General features: G+C 40.9%; 1 protein-coding gene across 2 annotated transcripts; it reads right to left on the bottom strand.

Moving 5' to 3' along the window:
* Positions 1-1,955: 1,955 nt before the first annotated feature.
* On the bottom strand, positions 1,956-20,043 carry DLEU7 (deleted in lymphocytic leukemia 7). 2 transcript variants are annotated; one of them, XM_019803460.2, is made up of 2 exons: positions 18,879-20,043; positions 1,956-2,884 (listed from the first exon to the last, which is right to left on the bottom strand). In XM_019803460.2, exons 1-2 carry the CDS (start codon positions 19,335-19,337, stop codon positions 2,678-2,680), a joined length of 666 nt encoding a protein of 221 aa, XP_019659019.2. In that variant the 5' UTR covers positions 19,338-20,043; the 3' UTR covers positions 1,956-2,677. The 2 variants fall into 2 exon arrangements, with proteins under 2 accessions (XP_019659019.2, XP_034521004.1); XM_034665113.1 differs by lacking the exon at positions 1,956-2,884 and adding an exon at positions 16,655-16,724.
* Positions 20,044-21,250: the final 1,207 nt, after the last annotated feature.

The raw sequence follows: 21,250 nt of genomic DNA, 5'->3' as shown, positions 1-21,250 counted from the left end.
ATGAAAAACAAGGTCATCAGCTGAGAATGAGGAGAATGGAGAAAGAACAAACGTGAGAAGGTGTGGAAAAACCTTCCTGAGAGAGTAAATCAAGCACAGCACTGAATCGTCTAGTGAATTTTCTAAGACATCACTATCCATAGAAATACAATGCAAGCTGTGTATGGAATTTCAAACTTTCTAGTAGCCACCTTAAAAAGGTAAAATAAAACTGGTAAAATTAATTTTAATAATATATTTTATTTAACCAAATATATTCAAAATAGTATCATTTCACATATATCAGTATAAAAAACTGAGATCTTTTACATTCCTTTTTTTTAGTATTAAGATTTTAAAAGCCAGTGTGCATTTTACATTTTCAAGTGTATCTCAGTTCAGACGAGCCATATTCAAGTGCTCAACAGCCACATGTAGCCAATGACTACCATATTGGATATTGCAGGCCTAGGAAATGAAGTAGTTCTAATGGATAATATGAGGGTCCCTTGAGATTGGGAGCCATGGATTGAAGTGAGATTTGCATGGCTGTGTGTTGTTGTCAAGCGACATTTCAGAACTCATATAGAATGTGGAATAAGCAGAGGGTTGGTCTTGATCAGGAATGGAGTTTTGTCAGCTGTATTCAACCAAAGGAAAAGAGAAGAATGGAATTGGTGGCATGTACAACCAAATGATTATACAAATGGAGCAGAGAACATAAGCCACAGAAGTAAGAGGTGGGGGCAGTGTGAAAATTGGTAGAGACAACAGAAGTTCTAGTAGAGCCAAAGAACTTTTAGAATTGTAGTTGTTATGCAATATATAAATATGTTTAAAATAATCCCTGCCCTCAGCAAGCTGATCTTAGTTGCAGGTATACCAATAGCTTTGCTATAACACGGTATGTAATTACACCACTATGAGTTCAGAGGAAGAAGAAACCATGTCCTCCTAAGATGATCCAAGAGAATGCAAGGAGGAGGTGGTGGGTAAATCAGGACTTGAAGTATGGAATAGGGTTTTAATTGGTCTATGGTAAACACACTGTAAAATGAGGGAAAAAACACAAGAATAGATAGAAAGAAGCAAAAATGTTCAATATTTCTTGGGGATGAGAGTAAAAAAAAAGAAACAAGTCTTAATGTTACTATTTATTGAAAGAGCTATTGATTACAACGGGGAAAGCAGCCTATAAATAATGATAGGTCTTTAGAGAACAGTCCTGGGATAATTTCTCTGGGGAAAGAAAGACTTCACTATAAAATACGGTGACAGTCCCAGAATACAATGTTTCCTAGGAATGAGAGAACTAAGTACCAAAGACTGTTTCCAAGAAATAAATGCCCTTCTTTCCTGGCCCACCTCACCCTTATACACACACACACACACACACACACACACACGCACACACACATGCACAAACACACACCCTTCATCTTTCATTTAGAATTCATTCTCATAAATGCAATTTGCTTCTAGGGAATGGTCAGTTACATCTAAAGAGAAGCAATATATTTACCTTTCATCGTTATATCCTGGAATGAAGTTTTGGAACCAACGAGGATTAGAATATGTGGGATTAAAAAGTCTTTGACTACTACTAACACTTTATTTTTTAAAAGCAGATCTACTCTCACCATACAGACCTAGTTTTTAGTTCCTTCAGAAAATAAGTTGCACATACACAGTATATTCTTTTTTTTTTTCTAAATCTGATGCCATTTCTATTAAACTTTTAAGGGAAAGGCAGCATTTCAATTTACTTTGGTTCTCAATACAGTCATCATTAAACAACAGGAAATTTAATTTTTCCTAAGCATGTTCAGATCATTGTTGCAAAAAAAAAAGTTAGCCTCTCTTTTCCCAGCTCTAAATATTTAGGGAAACCTGCCAGTGTATCCACTCCCTCCTGTTTTTCACAAGAATTTCCTACTTCAATTGGAATATTTAGAAACAGTAAGAAGAGCTACATGTTTCCACATGAGACTTTAATAATACTGTACTTTGTATTTACATATCATATATCCTTGATACTTCATAGCTCATTATCATTGTAAATTTACAAATCAGTATATGAAAGCACAAGGCTTAGAAGCAACTCTTTTCCTGTCCAACAGTAAGTTATTAATGCCAGGATTGGAACTCATAATTACTGACACATGTGGTCCTACAACATCTTAAGATCATTTTCATAACATAAAATGAAGTGCTCAGCGAGTAGAACATATCAATTATCAAATATCCTATTTATTCAAGATAATTTTAAGAACCATGAAGCTTTAATCATATAACCATATATAAATAACCATATTAAATAACCATATTAAACCTCATAGGCCTACATTAATGTAAGTACAGATAAATGTATCATTTGATCAAAACTAATACTTAATATGAATGAGTAAATATATACATATATAAGCCAATCAGCCCCATGAAGTAGAATATATTTCAATCAAAAAGTAAGCAAATACATCAACATAGTTAAAAATGTGAACTACTGCTTTAAAAAATTTCACCAACATGCTATAATTCTAAAAGGTACATATGACATTGGTCAGACTGCTGTATATGTCATCAAGTCTCTCCTTACTGGGGATAAAAGCATCCATTGTCTGCTGATTCAATTAGGAACGTAAGACACCAGTTCTCCTGGCAGTACCAGCGGTGGTTTTAATTCTGGTGTCTTGAACATTCATATGTCTGGGAGATTCTGTAAGATCTGTCTTAAAGAAGCACAGGCTACCACGTGGGCATCTGAAGGAAGATTAGCAAGTGACTGAATCAGCTTCTTGACTATTGTCTTCAAACACTGGTGGGCAGCATTCAAATCTCTGTCAAACTGTTGTCCTTGAATTTGTAGAGCCAAATGACTGCAGATGTTTCTAAACTCAACACTATCCTGAAATAAACAGCAAACATAAGCAATTAGATAAGTTATGGGGACATTTGTTCTGTTTTGTCTACCCAGCTTCTATTCCCATCTCTTCTCATCACAGGACCTCAATTTTTTCTCTGAGAGAACTACTCTTTTCCATTTTCAGCCTCTGTGACTTGACCAAAGCTGACCCCACCCACTCTACAACTCCAGGGGCCACGCCAGTCAGAGACTACCACCCTTCAATCACTTTGGATTGGTCAGGAATGGACAGGTGATCTAACACAGACTGATAAGCCACAGTTCTAGAATGTCTGTTAGACTGGGAAAGAGAAGCTCTTTTTCAGTGAGACTTTTGGAAAGCATTCTGCCACCATAAGGGGAGAATCCAAATGAAAATGAAGCCAGCACAGGGGAAAAAAAAAAAAAAAAGGCAGAACCAAGGGATTAAAAGAGATTGATTCTAATTACATTCTCTGAGCATATTGATCCAGCTATACTTGAAAAATAAACCCCAGGATTTTTTGGTTATCTGAGTCAATAAATATGCCTTTTTACTTAAGCCATTTGGAGTTGACTTTTGTTATTTGTTCCTAACAGAGCTTTGAAGAATACACAAATAGCCTCTGTTCCTATTATTCCATACTCATAGTCTTCAAAATTCCAACACAGGATTTGGTATTTAATTAACATAGTGTCAAGAACTTTCCAATGCAAATTTAGAAGGAACAGTTCCCAGGTAGTTTAAAAGAACAAAATAACTAAATAGATTTTTTATATTTTATTTATTTTTATTTTTTTATAATAATTTTTTTTATTATATTGTTAGTCACCATACAGTACATCCCTAGTTTTTGATATAAAGTTCCATGATTCATTACTTGCGTATAACACCCAGGGCACCATGCAATACGTGCCCTCCTTACTACCCATCACCAGCCTATACCATTCCGCCCACCCCCCTCCCCTCTGAAGCCCTCAGTTTGTTTCCCATAGTCTCTCATGGTTCTTTCCCCTTCTGTTTACCCCCCTTTCTTCTTCCCTTTCTTCTCCTACCGATCTTCCTACTTCTTATGTTCCATAAATGAGTGAAACCATATGATAATTGTCTTTCTCTGCTTGACTTATTTCGCTTAGCATTATCTCCTCCAGTCCCGTCCATGGTTTAATTCCCAAAAGTTTCACATTCTAAAATCCATTGTATAGAAATGGTACATTAAAATCATTCCAATACGAAAACAAACAAATAAAATTATTCCATATCAGAGATAATGTTGAATATATAATTTATTTTAAATACATGTAAATGATTCTCCACAGACTTCTGGTTCTGGTAACATGGCACACTTAGTTTCCCCCAAAACCCTTTGGGGAAACTGAATTCTAAATAAAATAGAGCAAACATCCTTTCTGATATTGCAAGAAAACAATGGAAATCCCTAAGAGCAAGAGATAAAGGAAAAGTAGATTATTTTAGCTGCCCACCAACATTCATCAAAAAAAGAAAGTTAGTCTAGAGCTGGGTTTGGGGTAGAGGATAAAGTTGGCCCAAGAATGCATAACTGTTGACCTATACTATTCAGCAGCTGAAGCTGGGAGCTGCCCTCTATATCATACACATGTGCGAAGAAATTAACTTAAAAATTGGAACTGGACTGAAATATCCATGGACGCATGGTGAAAGCAAATAAAAGCCTATTTCATGGGGTCATGTCCACAACCCATGCCCCACAGTAGTATTCCCATAACACTCTGTCAAAGACAAACTCAGAATATGAAATTTAAAATATAATCCACCATGATAAGACAGATACCAATACAGGGCAGGATTAAACTCCAAGTATTTCAGCTAGAAACTATAAAATACTTTTAAAGTGATTAAAAATATAAAAGAAGGAATAAAAAACATTTTAAGTAAAAACAGGCTTGGAAAAGAACAAAATACCATTTCTAGAAATGACAACTATTGTGACGAATTAAAAACTCAATAGACAATTTAAACACCTGAATAAATACATTCGAAGTGAGGAATAGTAAACTGGATGATGAATATGAGAAAATTACTCAGAATGCAAGATAAAAAGCCAGACATGAGAAATATGAATTTTGGGAAGTTAAACAACATAGATGATAGAATGATGAAGCCCAACAGATAACACTTCCAGGAGAAGAGAGGGGCTGGTGCAGAAGAGGAGAGACAATATTCAAAGAGAATAATGGATAAGAATTATTCAGAATTGATCCAAAACATGAATTCAGGTTTATGAACATAGATTCAGGAAGTAAAATGAGCCTAGAACAGAATAAGTTAAATGAGATTCAAATCTAAACTTATTAAGGCAAAACTACTCATAAAAGCAACCAGAGGGGAAAAAAACTGATGGTTTTCAAGGGATGATAAGACAGACAGCTACTAAGCTACAACGACCAAAGACAGAAAAGAATGGGATAATTTTTCAAATAACTGTCGACATAGAATTTTTTTTAATCCAACAAAACTATTATTTAAACCATCAGGGCAAAATAAATATGCCTTCATCTAAAAGGACAACAGGAGTTACTACCCTCACTGTCATATTTTCCTAGAGATATAATTCAAGATGGGGGAAATTCAAATCAAAAGGAAAGAATAAGATATAAGAAGAAACAATGAACAAAGAAACTTAAAAACTTGATGTAAATCTAAAGAATTGATTGTTCAAAACCAAAATTATAAAAATTAACTTGGGACTTAAAAAAGCAAGATGGTTCCAAAACGCTGAATAGTAGTAATATATGGGATGGAGTGGCATTCTAAGGCATTGTACATATTCAGAAAGGTGGCAAAGTTGATACATTTCAGACTTATTAAGTATGCATGTGAGAAATGTAAGGGTGTTCATTAAAGTACAGAAATAATATGTAAAACTTCAAAATCAATGGACAAAAGTTATATTAAAACTTAACTGATCCTATTTTTAGAAGATAAAAATGAAGAAAGATACAAACGTAAATCAAGGTGAATAGGAAGCATCAAATAAGACACCTTTTGAAATATAGTGGTTACCAGATTGGATTTTTAAAAATCTATTGATAAGTTCTTCACAAGAAACACATTCAGAGGGGGAGGNAAACTAAAAATACCTAAAGGCTTAAAGTAAATGGATGCTAAAACATATACAAACCAAAGAGAAGCCAAAACAAAGCCAGGAAAATCATTATTAGGGATAAATAAAGTATAATTAATAAAAGGAATTATTCTCCAAGAAGGTATAATAATTTTGTACTCCGTGTGTGCCTAAAATGATAATCTTACATTCAATCCACAAACATAAAAACTGATTTTTACCCAGCTTCCTCAGACACTGATAAATCAAACAACAAAATGATTAGCCTAGAGAGAAAAGACTGAAACACTAATCACAAGCTTGACCCAATAAAAATAAGCAAATAAAAATTATTCCTAAAGATATATGGAATATTTATGAAAGCTGACTATATTATAATATGCCAAAAACAAATTCTCAATGCATATCCAGAAGTCTGTATCATACAAATCACCATGCAAATAAATGAGAAATCAATAACATAACCTTCCCAATACATACATGACTTAAAAATCTACTTCCAGATAATTCATGGATCAGTGAAAAAATAATTGAAATTTTAAAAATACTTTATACTGAACAATTATGGAAACAGTATATCACAAATTTGTAGAATTCACCTGCATTGAGAAATCCATACACTTAATGCTATATAAGTAAAGAATAATCACTGAAAAAGCATGAGCTAAGAATTCAACTCAAGAACTTAGGAAAAGAAAAAACAGATAATCCAAAAGAAAATGAAAGAAAGAACTAAGAGCTAAACTGAAGTTTGGACTAGAATTTTCTTCCTAATTCTGTATAGAAAGAGAAGCTGTTCTTCCTAACAAAAGCCCTGTGTTTTGGGTTAGAAGGACCTGGGTCTCTGGCAAAGTGTTTAGTAGAGAAGATCTTCTGGGAAACAAAACAAACGTTCATCTATAGAGTTGGGCCAACAATGGCAGCAGGACCCCAGTGTGAGTGAGGTGCTGGGACAGAAAGATCAACACAACACACCACAGTTCCTTTACTCAAGTATTCACAGGCTACCATGCTTCTTGTTTTTTCTTCCTCTTTAAAGCATTCTTGCTTCCCTGCCTTTGCGTGTTGCTCATTTCTGCTCAGAAGGTATCAAGGGGCTACTTAGATAATCCGTCCCATAGTTTATGGAGTAACCTATGTTACTGGAGCATATTGGTTGGGAATGGGAAAGTTGAGGGGGAAAAAATGTCTCTGGACTACTTCCCCTAAATCCACATCAAGGGAAATTGTCTGCTTGCTTTATAGAAGTAATCCAACTCTAAGTACAAAGTGGAAGGATCAAAGACAACATGCAAAGGGAAATTCAAAATTGAAGGAACCACTGAAATGTGTGCTGACGTGTGCCTATCAGCCAGTCTGCAAAGGCATTCATCACCCAAATAAGATTAAAATGCCTTTAAAAATATGTTGTGGGCCTAAAATCTGAAGTCAATTTCACGTTTACTGTAAAGAATCAAAGAAGGCATCGTTTGGGGAAAGTATACATATAATAAAATTCCACTGCTGGGCTGTACTGGTCCCTGAGGCCCTGGGTAAACTTCAAATCTCTGGCAAGCTTTGCAAAGTCTCTTTATTTTACTCTTTTAGTACAGTATTTCTTTTTAATCCTTTCTCAAATATATTAACAGTCAAAGAAAACAAATTAATAGGCATAGGCTTTCCATGGTACTCTTAAGCCTAGGGATGGAAAAATAAAACAGGTGGTTGCTTTTCCTCCTTTCTGAAGGGTCTGAAGGCCAACTGTGGATCCAATGATCATGGCCTCCAACCAAACCTCTATTGATTCTGTTGCATAGGCGGGGGCCAAAAATTCACAGCGTTGAGTCAGTGACATATTGAATGGCTCATGGGCTTTCAGTAGAAAATCACATGATCGATATTCATGATGATTTCATGTATGGTGCTTTCCATTCAATGACAGAACACATCCTCCCAGCAGCTTTTATTTAGCAAGTCCCAAATGCTTCCAGAAATGATGTAATATCCTACGTGGGGTTTTGAATGTCTGTGGACATTGCCAACATTAGAACACTATGACTGAGCAATCTAAAGACAGGTTTTGGAACTTCTAAAGCCTTGTGTAATTTCAGATTCTGGATATGAAATGTCTTGGTTGCTCCAGTGGTCCAAACTGACAGGCAGCATTTACATTTTATAATGACTCAACTAATCTACTGGGGTAATGGCCTCAGCCTGTTGGACTCAGTTAATGAAACAGTTAAATTTATTTCAAACATGTGAAGTCTCCCCTACATTATTGACCACACTGAGTAAAAAGCAATAAGACTTGGGTACCTAGTCTCTAAAAAGCTTATAACCTAGTAGGAGGATTGAGACACATAGAGCATATATCCAAATGCCCAGTGAAATGAAATGGGGGCTATGGGGAAAATGCAAAAACCCAATCCTACAGAAGAACAGACATTTATAGACTCATAATCCAAGTGCCGTAGAGGGTTCATACAAAGCTCTTTCTGATGTGTGAATCCTTTCTAGAGCATACTGCGGTCACTGTTTGCCAGGCAGGAGAAACTCAACACTTGGTTCTAGTTTTCAGAACATTTTTTCTTAATTCTTAGCCAAAATCTGCCCTGTAATAGACAGAATAATGGCTTCCCAAAGACGTCCATGTCCTAATCCCCAAAACCTATATGCATGTTACCCTGTATGGTAAAGGGACTTTCCAGATGTTAGTTAGGATGGCAGCCCTCCAGGCACCTACAAAATCCCTGGGATGCTGGGATTATTCCTTCATGAGCACTGGACTTACCATCAAAGCCTTGGTTCTGCCCCTTTGACAGGCCACCTGTGGACAAGACATTTTACCTATGGAATCTTCAGTTTTCTAATGGGTTAAATGGAAACAAATAGCCACCACATGGGGAGACTGTGAAGGTCAAATAAGCTCATGGTCATGCGAACTCCGAATTAATAAGGCACTCCATCCACCTAAGGTTGGGCATAAAGTACTCCACTAAATGGAAGGTCAGCAAGAAGGAGAGAAGGGGAAGGAAGGACCGAAAAGAAAGGAACAATAAGCTCTATGGAAGCTAGGAATCTAATCGGTGAGATGAAACTATTTAAGCCATTCAGTAGGGATGTCACACAGAATAAGGCTCAAAAAGATTGGTCAAGTTCACCTCATATCCATTAGGATGACTACTATCGAAAAAACCCTGGAAATAACCAGTGTTGGCGAGCATGTGGAGAAACTGGGGCTCTCGTGCACTGCTGGTGGGAATGCAAAATCATGCAGCCAGGAAAACAGCATGGAGGCTCCTCAAAGAAATTAAAAATGGAATTACCACATATGATCCAGCAATTCCACTTCTGGAATATATATTCAAAAGGATCGAAATCAGGATCTTAAAGAGATATTTGCACACCCCTGTTCATAGCAGCACTATTCACAATAGCCAAGAGGTGAAAGCAACTCAAGGGTTCATTGACAAATGAATGGATGAACAAACTATGGTATACACATAGAATGAAATCCTATTTAGCTTTAAAAAGGAAGGAAATTCTGATACGTGCTCCACACGAATGACCTTGAGGACATTATGCTCACTGAAATAAACCAGACAGGACAAGATAAATACCACATGATTCCACTTACATGCAGTACTTAGAGTAGTCAAACTCACAGAAACAGAGAAGAATAGTGAATGCTAGAGGCGAGGGGAGGAGAAATGGGGATTTGTTGTTTAATGTGTACAGAGTTTCAGATTTACAAGATGAAAAAATTATGAAGATTGGTTGCACAATAATCTGAATGCTCTTGATACTGCTGAATTATACACTAAAAATGGCCAATTTTATGTTATTAAAACATAACCACAATATATATTTTTTTAAGTTGTCAAGACCATCAGAGTGCTGCCGACCTTTGCAGCAAAGGGAATGGAGGGAATGGAGAAGGGAATGGAGGTTAGGATGAGGCATCAGGTAAGGCTGCACAGATGTTACAAGACAGCTGGTGCTAGGGAATGCAGTCTTTGCCTCTCAGGGAAGAGATGGCCCTCACAATTAGAATGAATAACACAAGCAAAGGTCTGAAGTCAAGTAGGGGCTGGGACTGGGAGGAGGCCAGTCTGAAAGGAACAGAGCTTTGTGCTGGGAACCAGGACACAAACTAGTGCAGGAGCCTTGAATGCCACAGTAAAGTCCTTGGGTACTTCCAAGTATAGGAATGACATGGCAAACCAGCATTTTAAAAACAGTGGTCTGGCCTAACCTGCTAGGTGCAGGACCCAAAGCCAGGCTCCTGGTCTACCCTGTCTCACTCAAGCCTCACAACAGTCCAGAAAGACAGATGAAGAAATGTGTCTTAGAGAGATAAAACAACATACCCAAGTCGCACAGCAAATGAGGGGCAGAGTTTGAAATATCCTCTTTTCCCAAACACAAATGTTCATCAAAGACTTGCCCCAAATTAGAAACTGGGCTAGGTACAGTGATGACTCTGAGAGCAGAGCTCACTACCCAGGGTGGGAGACAGACTGAGGAACTGGAACTAAGAGCCTCAGATGCCCCAGTGGGATGGGCAAGGATACCATGAAAGCAAGCAAGGGAGTCACCAAACTAGCTTTGAGATGGAACAAAAATGTCTACAAGTGAATGTTTCTTTTTTGGCCATATTCACACTATTTTTCTTAAGGTTAACAGAGTGTTACAAAGCTCCAATTGGCATTGGTCACATCCAAATTGAAGGTGGTCTGTTGGCCCATCCCTCTTCCCTGCAACATAATTGAGAGGGTTTGGCTGTCTGGAAGATATTCAAGGCGTGGAGCCGTCTACTGCCCGTGTTAAGCCAATCTGTAACTAATGAGAGATCCCCTAGCTGGAGCTCTCCCTTCTTCTGCTCCCTCCTCTCCTGCCCGGTATAAGGGAGTCTCTTAGAAAAACCGCCACACTTGCACTTTTCTGCATTATGCATTGTGTTTATTAGGGATGCACACATCTGGAATCCTTGAGCAACTGCAAATGCACCTGCAGAGTCCAAAAGGGAAGAAAAGCTAAGACTTTTTTTTTAGCTTTGTACTGAAAATAAACACTCCCAACAAAACTGAAGTCTTGAAGGCAAAAAGAATCTGGCATCAACAGTCAGTTTCAAAGCTTATTTTCTGAAACCAACACCAATGGATAATAAAGTCAAAAATACAATATGACTTTATAGGCTCTACAATGCAGATAACTTTTAAACAATCCACAAGGAAGATTTTTGGTTTTTTTCCTACCTCATCACCTTCAAAATCACTTCTCGATCTACATAAACTATAAATCAGCTCATATCTCCTTCACCACTGGCTTTAAAATAAGTTGGTTCTTTTCAAGACAGTCTTGAGCTATATTGTCTTACACTGGCCTCCACAAATTTGTTTCTTCTCACATTTTCCTTTCTCGTGCTCCCCCTGAATGCCTAATGCCCCCTATGGAGAGCATTGAAGAGAGAGCTTTTCCTGGGCCTCCTGACCTTAATGAACTTCAGGAAACGACTCTCCACTAAAGGTGCCCGGTGCTGGTGCTGGGCCGTACAAAGGAGCACAAATCCTTTCCCCAGGCCCATCACGATCTTCCATACTGGATGTGTACATAAAATGGGAATACCATTTCTCTATTTAGAGGGGTGTTGTGAAAACCACGCTATCAGAAACAGTATACTACAAATTGCCCCCTTGGTTCATCAACATCTGGCTTTGAACTACAAGCTCACGGGGCCCAGGGGAGCCACCAGTTGCCTGAAGCCACGGTCAGTCTCAAATAGATATGTAACTGTGTGTTAATAAAACACTCAATGAAGAACCAAAGTATCTGCCAGTCACCATAAAAAGTCTATCGTCCACAGGAAATTAAACATTTTTACTTGTGGCGTACCCAGTGTAAATGCTCACAAGTAACGAAGGTTCCTTACGCATTTGCTTTGGTACCATTTTCATTAGAAATGTCCACTTAAAAGCACTTTGTGATGGATACAAGCACTTGATTCAGGTATGTTCACAAGGCAAACCCCAAAATAATAAAACAAAGCATGGCAGCATTTCCACCAAGATGTTAAACACAAGTAGCTTTGTTTTAGGGCCTTCCTGCAATATCTTTCCCAAAATTTTCATTTTGGCAATTGTAAATGTCCTGATTTTCCTATCATTCACATTATGAGCAAGGACAAGGCTATAATTAAGCTACTTGTAGTCACTGGGCCTTTTTGTCACAGAAAACCACCATTTTATCCCGAATGAAGAGCAATTCCCTGGCTATACGACTAATCGTATAACCCTGAGCATTTATTTCTTCAATAGTTTGTTAGTAATTTTTATGGACACGATTCCCAGATTTGCAGAAACTGGCTTCACACTCATGCTAATGGGGGAAAAAAGCACTTATCACCAATGTCTTCCTCTGAGTGACCCAATGTTCACACTTGCAGCTTGCAATGAGCATTAGCAGTGACCGTGAAGCCAAAACCAGTGGTTTTATAACTGCCATGCTTGGTATGTAAAATGAGAAAACCAGCAAGGACGACTGAACGTGATGGAATAACCCATACCAGAATCAGCTAATTGGAATGGGAGAACTCCCAGGCAAGTTTAATCTGTAATAGCAGGAAAGTTCTCCTGCCTCTCAGAGTTGGCATCAGCCATAGTTTCCATGAAACTTGCATCAGAGCAGAACTCTTGGAAACTATAAATGCTTTTGACTCTCAAAGGAAGACAGAAAAACTCAATCAGAGTGACTTCATAATTGGCTTTGTTGATGGTGTCTATGTGAGTTGGTCATTTTCAGCAGTTCTTAAAATCCTAGACTGGCTTCCCTCTGGTCCTCTGCACATTTCTATGCTCCCTTTGAGTGGTGAGTGCCTAAGACATTCTTTTTTTTTTTTTTAAGATTTTTTTTATTTATTTATGTGACAGAGAGACAGCCAGCGAGAGAGGGAACACAAGCAGGGGGAGTGGGAGAGGAAGAAGCAGGCTCCTAGCAGAGGAGCCTGATGTGGGGCTCGATCCCGGAACACCGGGATCACGCCCTGAGCTGAAGGCAGACGCTTAACGACTGTGCTACCCAGGCGCCCCAAGACATTCTTGACAGTTATTACTAGCTTGATAATGATTTCCTACATTCACCTAGTGCTTTGGGTCACTAGGTAAAGTGGCCATCATATAAAGAGACACACAAATCACCCAGTATAATGGATTAAATGGTGTCCCACCCCACGAAAAAGTGCATGTGTTGAAACATCACCTCCAGTGTGACTACATTGGAAATAGGACCTTTAGGGAGGTAATTAAGGTTATATGAGGTCATAAGGGTGGGACCCTAATCCAATAGGATTGATGTCCTTGTAAGAAAAGGAAGAGACATCCAAGATCTCTCTCTCTCTCTCTGCATGCACAGAGGAAAAGCCATTCAAGACAGAGCAGGAAGGTGGCAGTCTGCGAGTCAGGAAGAAAGACCTTACCAGAAAGCAAATTTTTGATCTTCAGCTTTCCAGCCTTCAAAACAATGAGAAAATAAATGTCTTAGGTTTAAGTCACCCACTCTATGGCATCTTGTTATGGCAGCCCAAGCTGATCATGATACCCAGTCTGCAAGGTGACTGTTGCAGCCCAAGCAGTGTGCAGTGCACAGCACGTCCAACCCTGCCCCATCAACCAACCATACATGCTCATGGACTTTATTTCTGCATGATGTTCATCACACCTCTCTAATCCAGCACTGTGATTTGGTAGAAAAAGCCAGATAAAACCATGTTTGAATCATGGGCCATCACTTCCCAGCTGTGAGATCTTTAGCAAAATCCTAAATTCCTCTGAGTCTGTTTCCTCCTGTAATAAATGTTTGTCTAGCTGCTTAACTCTCAGCAAATTTAACAAGACTCAGTACTGTGAAGCATTTTTTATCCCCTATAAAGAAACTCACTTCACGTATTTTTTGCACATGTGTGATAATCTCTAATTATTCAAAAAGGAGATTAAGTGTTGGTTTCTTTAAAAAAAGAGTAAAATACTATAAAAATGTCCATTAGTATTGTGCTGAGAGTTTCTCTGCCTTCATGCCTGAAAATTTCACTTCCTTAAGCCTCAGTTTGATCAGCAAGTCATTCAGTGGCAACATCTCTGAGTCAGTCATCAGGCATAGGCTAAAGCCGACCTCTGGATAGTGGAGGCTTCTTGGAACTCTCCTTAGGTCATCCTAACTCTGCTTTTGTCAACACTCTCAGAAAAGTAAATAGAGTCCATGGGTCAGATCCATCAATATCAGGACTGGAACTCACAACAATAATAGTCAATGAGAACATGAGGCATCAACCTGTTTAATAATAATAATAATAATGAAAGTTCAAAGGTATTAAGAGTTTATATGGGCAGCCACTAGCTAAGACTTCATGTTCCTTATCCTAATAACCCTGTAAGGTTAGATACCTCTATCCCCACTTTAAGGCGAGGAGACCGAGGCACAGGAAGGCTATATAATTTTCCCTGGATCCTACAACAGGAAGTGGCATAGTGGGGTTGAAAGGCTCCACAGGACCGGATGCCTGAGCTGGGCTGCACTCAGTCTACTTTGGGTCCCTAATGCCTTTCATCTGGGCCATGGGCTTTAGTTCAAGTGAGTCCTCCTCCTCTCTGTGGCAAGTAACACTGTGGGAGAGAACTGATGTTAGAGGGATGTTTCCACACACTTCCAAGTAACACACAGGTGTTATTTCCATTAGCACAGATTCTCCTGAAATCATTCTGTGTATAAAATCAATCCACATGTTCTTAATTTAAAAATATAGAAAACATGAAAGGAATTGGAGAAGACACACATAAATGGAAAGATATTCCATATTTTTGGATTGAAAGAATTAATATATATTTTTAATATTGTTGAAATGTCCATACTACTCAGTTCAGTGCAATACTTATCAAAATTCCAATAGCATTCTTCACAGAACTAGAACAAGTAATTCTAAAAATTTGTGTGGAATTACAAAAGACCCCAAATAGCCAAAGCAATATTGAAAAAGAACAAAGCTGGAGGTAGCATGCTCCCTGGTTTCAAGATATACTACAAAGCGACAGTAACTGAAACGGGATGATATTGGTACAAAAACAGACACACACATCACTGGAACAGAATTAAAAGCCCAGAAATAAATCCACAGAGATATGGACAATTAATCTACCTCAAAGGAGCCAAGACCATACAATGGAGAAAGGACAGTCTCTTCAATAAATGGTAATGAGAACACTGACCAGCCACAGGCAAAAAATGAAACTGGACCACCATCTTACACTACACTACACACAAAAATTAACTCAAAATGTATTAAAGACTTGAATGTAAGACCTGAAACCATAAAATTCCTAGGTGGGGAAAACATAGGCAGTAAATTCCTCAACATCAGTCTTAGGAACATCTTTGTGGATCTGACTCTAAAGGCAATGGAAAGAAAAACAAAAATAAACAAATACGACTACATCAAACTAATGAGATTCCGCACAGCACAGGAAACCGTCACCAGAATGAACGAGCAACCTATTGAATGGGAGAAGATATTTGTAAACCAAATATCTGACAAGGCGTTCATATCCAAATATATATAAAGAACTCCTACAACTCAACAACAAAAAAATAAATACACTACTGGTTGAAAAATGTGCAGAGCATGTGAGTAGATATTTCTTTAAGAAAACATACGGATCACTAACAGGCACAAGAAAAGATGCTCAACATCACTAATTATGAGAGAAATGCAAATCAAAACCACAGTGAGACACCTCCTAATACCTATTATAATGGCTACTATCAAAAAAACAAGAAAGAACAAGTGTTGGTGAGGCTGTGGAGAAAAGGGAACCGTTGTACACTGTTAGTGGGATTGTAAATCAGTGCAGCCACTATGGAAAACAGTATGAAGATTCCTCAAAAAATTAAGAACAGAACTACCACATGACCCAGCTGGGTATTTATCCAAAAAATATGAAAACACTAATTTGAAAAGATATATGAACCCCTGTGTTTATTGCAGCATTATTTACAATAGCCAAGATATGGAAGCAACCTAAATGTCCAGTGATAGATAAATGAATAAAAGGTGGTACACACACACACACACACACACACACACACGAGTGGAATATGACTTAGCCAGAAAAAAGAATAAAATCTTGCTATTTGCAACAGCATGGATGGACCTCGAGGGTATTATGCTAAGTGACATAAGTCTTACAGAGAAAGGCAAATACTATATTATTTCACTCATATATGAAATCTAAAAGATGAAACAAATGAAAAACAAAATAAAGACAAAGTCATAGATACAGAGAGTGGACTAGTGGTTCCCAGAGGGGAAGGGGGCTGAGGGGTGGGTGAAATGGGTGAAGGTGGTCAGCTGTATGCTGATGGAAGGTAACTAGACTTACGGTGGTGATCCCTTTGTAGTGTATGCAGATGTCAAATTAACACTAGTAATAATGAAGCCAAGTCAGCATAACCAGCCCCCTAGAAAGACAGACTACTGTATCTTTAAGTCTCAGTTCTTTGTAATCACTACTCTACAACCAAATAGAAATACTACCTTTTCTCCAAAAGGAAAACCAAGCAAAATTCCAAGATATTGGCCAGGAGGCAAATCATCCAGAGAAACTTCTCCCTATTTCTCTCCCCTCTGAAAGCACTGGCTGTTCTCAGGAGCCCTCAGAACTCATTACTCCCCTACAGGTGATCAGCAGACTCCTTTAGGTTGGGGGTTGAGGGGACCAAACAGCATTTCCCTATTAGAGAGAAGAAAGAAGAAAAGTAGAAGTGAGATTTTTTAGGTAGAAAGGAAGATATTTGTGTCCGATGGCCTCAATTTTCTCAAAAGAGGAGTGAGCAGGTTGAGGTTTGGATAAAGAAAGCTTGAGAAGGTTGGAAAATGTTGACGACAAAAAGTCAAATAAAAAGCGTTAGGAGGGTTACCAAGTAGAAGTGACGGCTGCAAGTGGCATGATCTGTAGGCCACAGCAGAGAGCTCCAGCACATCGGAGCTGGGCCCGGCCCTCGGACAATGGTCTCCAGCCTGACCGCCCGGTTGCAACCTCACTGCTGTGACTTATCTAGGGTTAGCTTACCTAGGGTTAGATCCACACCTCAGTCATTTCAATGTTGCCTGCAAGACAAGCCAAGGTCCTCTGCATGACATGCAGGCCTTTCTTGCCATCTGACCCTGCTTACCTGTCCCGCATCCTGTATACCTTCTGCCATAGTGAACTAATTTTAGTTCCCCCAAAGGCCCTTGCCTTTTCATTGCTTCTGGCCCTTGGATCACACAGCTCCCCTGAAATGTTTTTTCCCTTTCATGCCTGTGGGGCAAACATTCATATTTTTTTTAAAAGACTACTTCCTCCAAGAAGCCTTCTGAGATCATCTGAGGTAAAACTGATCACTCAGTCCCTCCTTTTGCCACCCTATCTGTGCCCTGTATATGCCCCTAACATCACACAGCACTTCCTATCTCAGCAATTCTAAGATGCACCCTTTTGCACGTTTCAAAAATCCCTGACGTGATCTTACAATAGATGGTGCATCATAGTTTAATTGGCAGGATTTTTTATTTCTTTGTGGTACCAAAAAAAGGTGCATTCTATACGAGAGCATTAGTGAAATGCAGCTTCATGTTTTAACTTCCTAACATGAGTGGGGCAGTGCTTTGCATTTGGAGGCGATCTTATTTCCCTTCCCCCAACACACATTTGGGAATATTTGGTTGTATCAGTTTGTGGGTGGGTGGGTAATGCTGCTGGCATCTCCTGGGTTGAGGCCAAGGACGGTGCTAAACATCCTATAATGCACAGGACAGCCCCACAATTATCCAACCCAAAATGTCACTAGCGGGAGATGGAGAAGCCATCGTGTTAAAGTAACAATACTTACTTGGGTGTATCCTATGCTTAATTATATTTAATTTCAAATCAATCTTTTACAGTGTATGGTAACCTAAAACATAGCAATTTTTTCCAAACCTTGGCTTGTAGAGCAGGAATAGCAACTCTTGAGAACTGCTCTAAGCTTTCTTCATCATTCCTCCCCTCATTTCCTTCTGCTAGGCTCCCAAGGGGAAGGAAGGAAGCAAAATTGGAAAGCCAGAAGATCTCAAAGAGATTTGTGACCTTAAACCAATTAGGTTAGTTAATGACAAGGCAGAGACTGGATGGCCAGACTTCCAGATTTCCACAGTCCCACTCAGCCTGAGAGGCCGCCGCTGCGCTGCTCCCTGGCTAGACTGACTAACGCAGTTTGGTACCGTGAGAGGAAACGTGCCCTACAAATATGAGCTGCGTGACTTAGCAGGAGTTTAGCATTAGTATTCACGCTTCAACACCCGGGACCCACCCGGCTCTCACCCCACTTTATGAGAACTTAGGCTGAGTCTGTAAGGCCTCTGAACTCTGAAGGGAATTGGGTTTATGCAAAAATAATTTTGATTCTTAAGTGTGAAGGAACTTTAAATAAATCTAGGAGATTTTGTCATGCAAAAGGCAGAGGGGACTTAATGCGTGTATTTAAGGCTCTGGAGAAAGGGTTATTAATTTGGAGGGGGGAGCAGGGGCAGCTGTCCTCCAACCCTAGGAGCTGCACTTGAGGAAAGGGCCTTAGCTGCAGCAGGAAGCTGATTTATGTGAGAAAGAGAAAGGAGTTCCAGAGGAAGGTTTTGGCCAGGCCTCCCCGAGTCTCAGTTCCGCAGTCAGGTGGGCCCCAGGTGGGCCCCGAGTTCCTGGACTCAAGTCCCAGGGGTGTCACCTCCCCCCTTCCCTCTCACAAAGGCTGAATCCCAGTGGACCGCTCAGCTTTTCAATGGGTGGCCCCTCCCGGCTTCATCCCGGCCCCGCAGCCCCGCCCTGCCTCGGGATCCTGCGCCCGAGGCGGGTGCTGGAGGCCAGACTCACCTTCAGATGGATGGGGAAGGACCGTTCCTCCTGGAGGGGGCCCAGCAGCGTCTGCTCCACGCTGACCAGCTCCGAGGTCGAGTCCACCACGCGGGCCAGCGCGCTGCGCATCGCCATCTGGGCCAGAGTGCAGGGCCCCCGGCCCCTGGGGAAGGGCAGCAGCTCCGCGCCCCCCTCGGCCCCTCGCACCACTTCCACTTCTGGGGAGCTTGCTCGTGCCCCAGACTCGCCATCCCTGGCCCCCCGCCTCCCGCCCTCCTCTTCTCGCCCCGGCCCCGGCCGGGCCCGCCGCGGGCCTCTGCGACGCGCTGGGGCGGCAGACACGTGGTCTGGATCGCGCGGGATCCCGGGGTCGCCCGGACCGTCCCCCCAGCCCCACTCCTGCTGCAGCAGCTGCAGAGTCTGCAGAGCCACCATTTGGTGGCTGATGGAGGCCACTAAGGGCGCAGGGCTAGCCATCGCCTCTGCCGGCGGCTCTCCGCGCTAGGCGGGCAGGTGCAGCAGTGAGCGAGAGAGGCGGGGGCGTGTGGGGTCGCCAGGGTCACATTTCCCAGCCCGCTTATCCGCCTTCTTGCCTCTCGAGGGTGGGGCAGGGCCCGCCCCAGGCCCGCAGAAGGTGACCTGCGCTGGCCCTGGAATTCTTAGTCCGAATGGGCGTGTCCGGACCCGCGGCTGCCTAAGGCACTGCTCCTTGTGCGCTTGAAAATCAGCCAAATGCTGAGCACTGGTTCTTCCTCTTCTCCAGGCTTCGCTGTGAAAAGGTACCGCTCATTGCAGATGCATCTATCGGCAGGGATACCCCGCCCCCCTCTCCTCTGAAGGATGCCTGTCAGTGACCATTCCTGCCTTGGGTGCTGGGGCTGGTAGGTAAAAGACTAGCCCTGATCAAAAGTGCCTAGAGCCAGAGAAAGCTCACAAAAGGAAGACCGTGCCCGAGCCTCCTCCTCCCTTTTCCAACCCTAGGACAATTTTCAGCAACTTCTTGGAGTAACCTTCAAGGCCTCGTGTCCCCCAAACAAAAGAAGACTTGTGTCTGTGGAAGTTCTGCTCTTCTCTGCTTCGCGCATGCCACATGCGCTGGGGGAAGCTGACGGCTGAACTCGGGAAGCGCGGGTTTGGCACTGCCCAGACGAGGAGCTGAAATGGCTTTGTGTGAAACTCCCCAGGGACGTGGGCAGCGGGGTTTGAAGCTAAATCCTTTTACAAGGCATGAACCCAGGGACAGCTGTACAAATAGTTGCTGCTTTTAATTAAACCTAACTTCTCTGCTTCCTTGACTTAGGAGAAAAGACTGGGAAATTTACGCTTTGATAGATTGGAAACTATTGGTGTGTGATTACATTTTAGGGGAAAAAGCAGCACACGTTTGAGGAGAACGGAGTGGAAGAGTGTTACAGAGTAGCACTGCTTTCTTTCTGCATGGGAAACCATTTACATAACTTCACAACGCAGGGAACCGGGGTGCAAGCACATGGCAGACACTGTACCCTCCCGCCCTGGAGGGTGGGATTTCAGTCGTCTTTTCGAAGGGGGAGTCCCCCCCTTGGTGTGGTGGAGTAAGAACTGGAGAGGCCTTTGCGTGGGAAAGCTGCTCCAGTGAGCCTACTAGTCTAAAGGGCGGTCATCAGAGATATGGGGGGAATTCGGGGTCTTTAAGGTTTCTTCAACTCTAGGATAACATGACCCCGTATAATCCTTCCAACTCTCCAGCGAAGGTTCCTTCTAGTTCTCAGTGCTTTCTTCGCCTATGAAAACAAATCTGAATGCCAAGGTAAAGAAAACCTTTCTTAAACAAAAACGAGTATGTTCACACTAATTATAACGAAGTAAAAATGCATGTCTGTGCATTGACAGGAAATTACTTTGGAGGGAAGTAAATAGTTTGATGTTGATTAGATTCTCTTGATGAAGTTACTGAAGTGCATGATAAAAAAAATAGAAAAATTCTCCTTTGAGTGTGTGTGTGCGTGTGTTTTAATCCTCAAATATTGAAATGCATTAGCTTTAGCAGAGACTAACCAGGAATAGCAAAACTAACCCCTAGTTTTCAGAGCATGTCAGATCTCCAGGGGTGCTCCTCTTTCCAGATAGGCAGGAAATCCAGTTTCATGGGCTAACTCTTCCACTATCAAATGGCTGACTGCAAAACCTTCTTGACAGATGGAATTCCAGCCAACAGCAGAATTGAAATCACTAGACACAGCCTGACCTGAGGCCTCACTGTTCTACATCCCACGCTGACTCCAAGACCCATGAGACCAGCTGAACTTCAGGGAATATGAGAGAAGGGGCCAGAGAACCATGGGGCCTATGGGATGGTACATGCTGCTTTAATCACTGTCTGGGTTTCCTCATGTCTTTTAGAGAGCCCG

The sequence above is a fragment of the Ailuropoda melanoleuca genome, chromosome 7, assembly GCF_002007445.2.
Source record: "Ailuropoda melanoleuca isolate Jingjing chromosome 7, ASM200744v2, whole genome shotgun sequence".
NCBI lineage: Eukaryota > Metazoa > Chordata > Mammalia > Carnivora > Ursidae > Ailuropoda > Ailuropoda melanoleuca.
The sequence above is the reverse complement of the archived record's forward strand: the minus strand, read 5'-3'. Positions and strand labels throughout refer to the sequence as shown.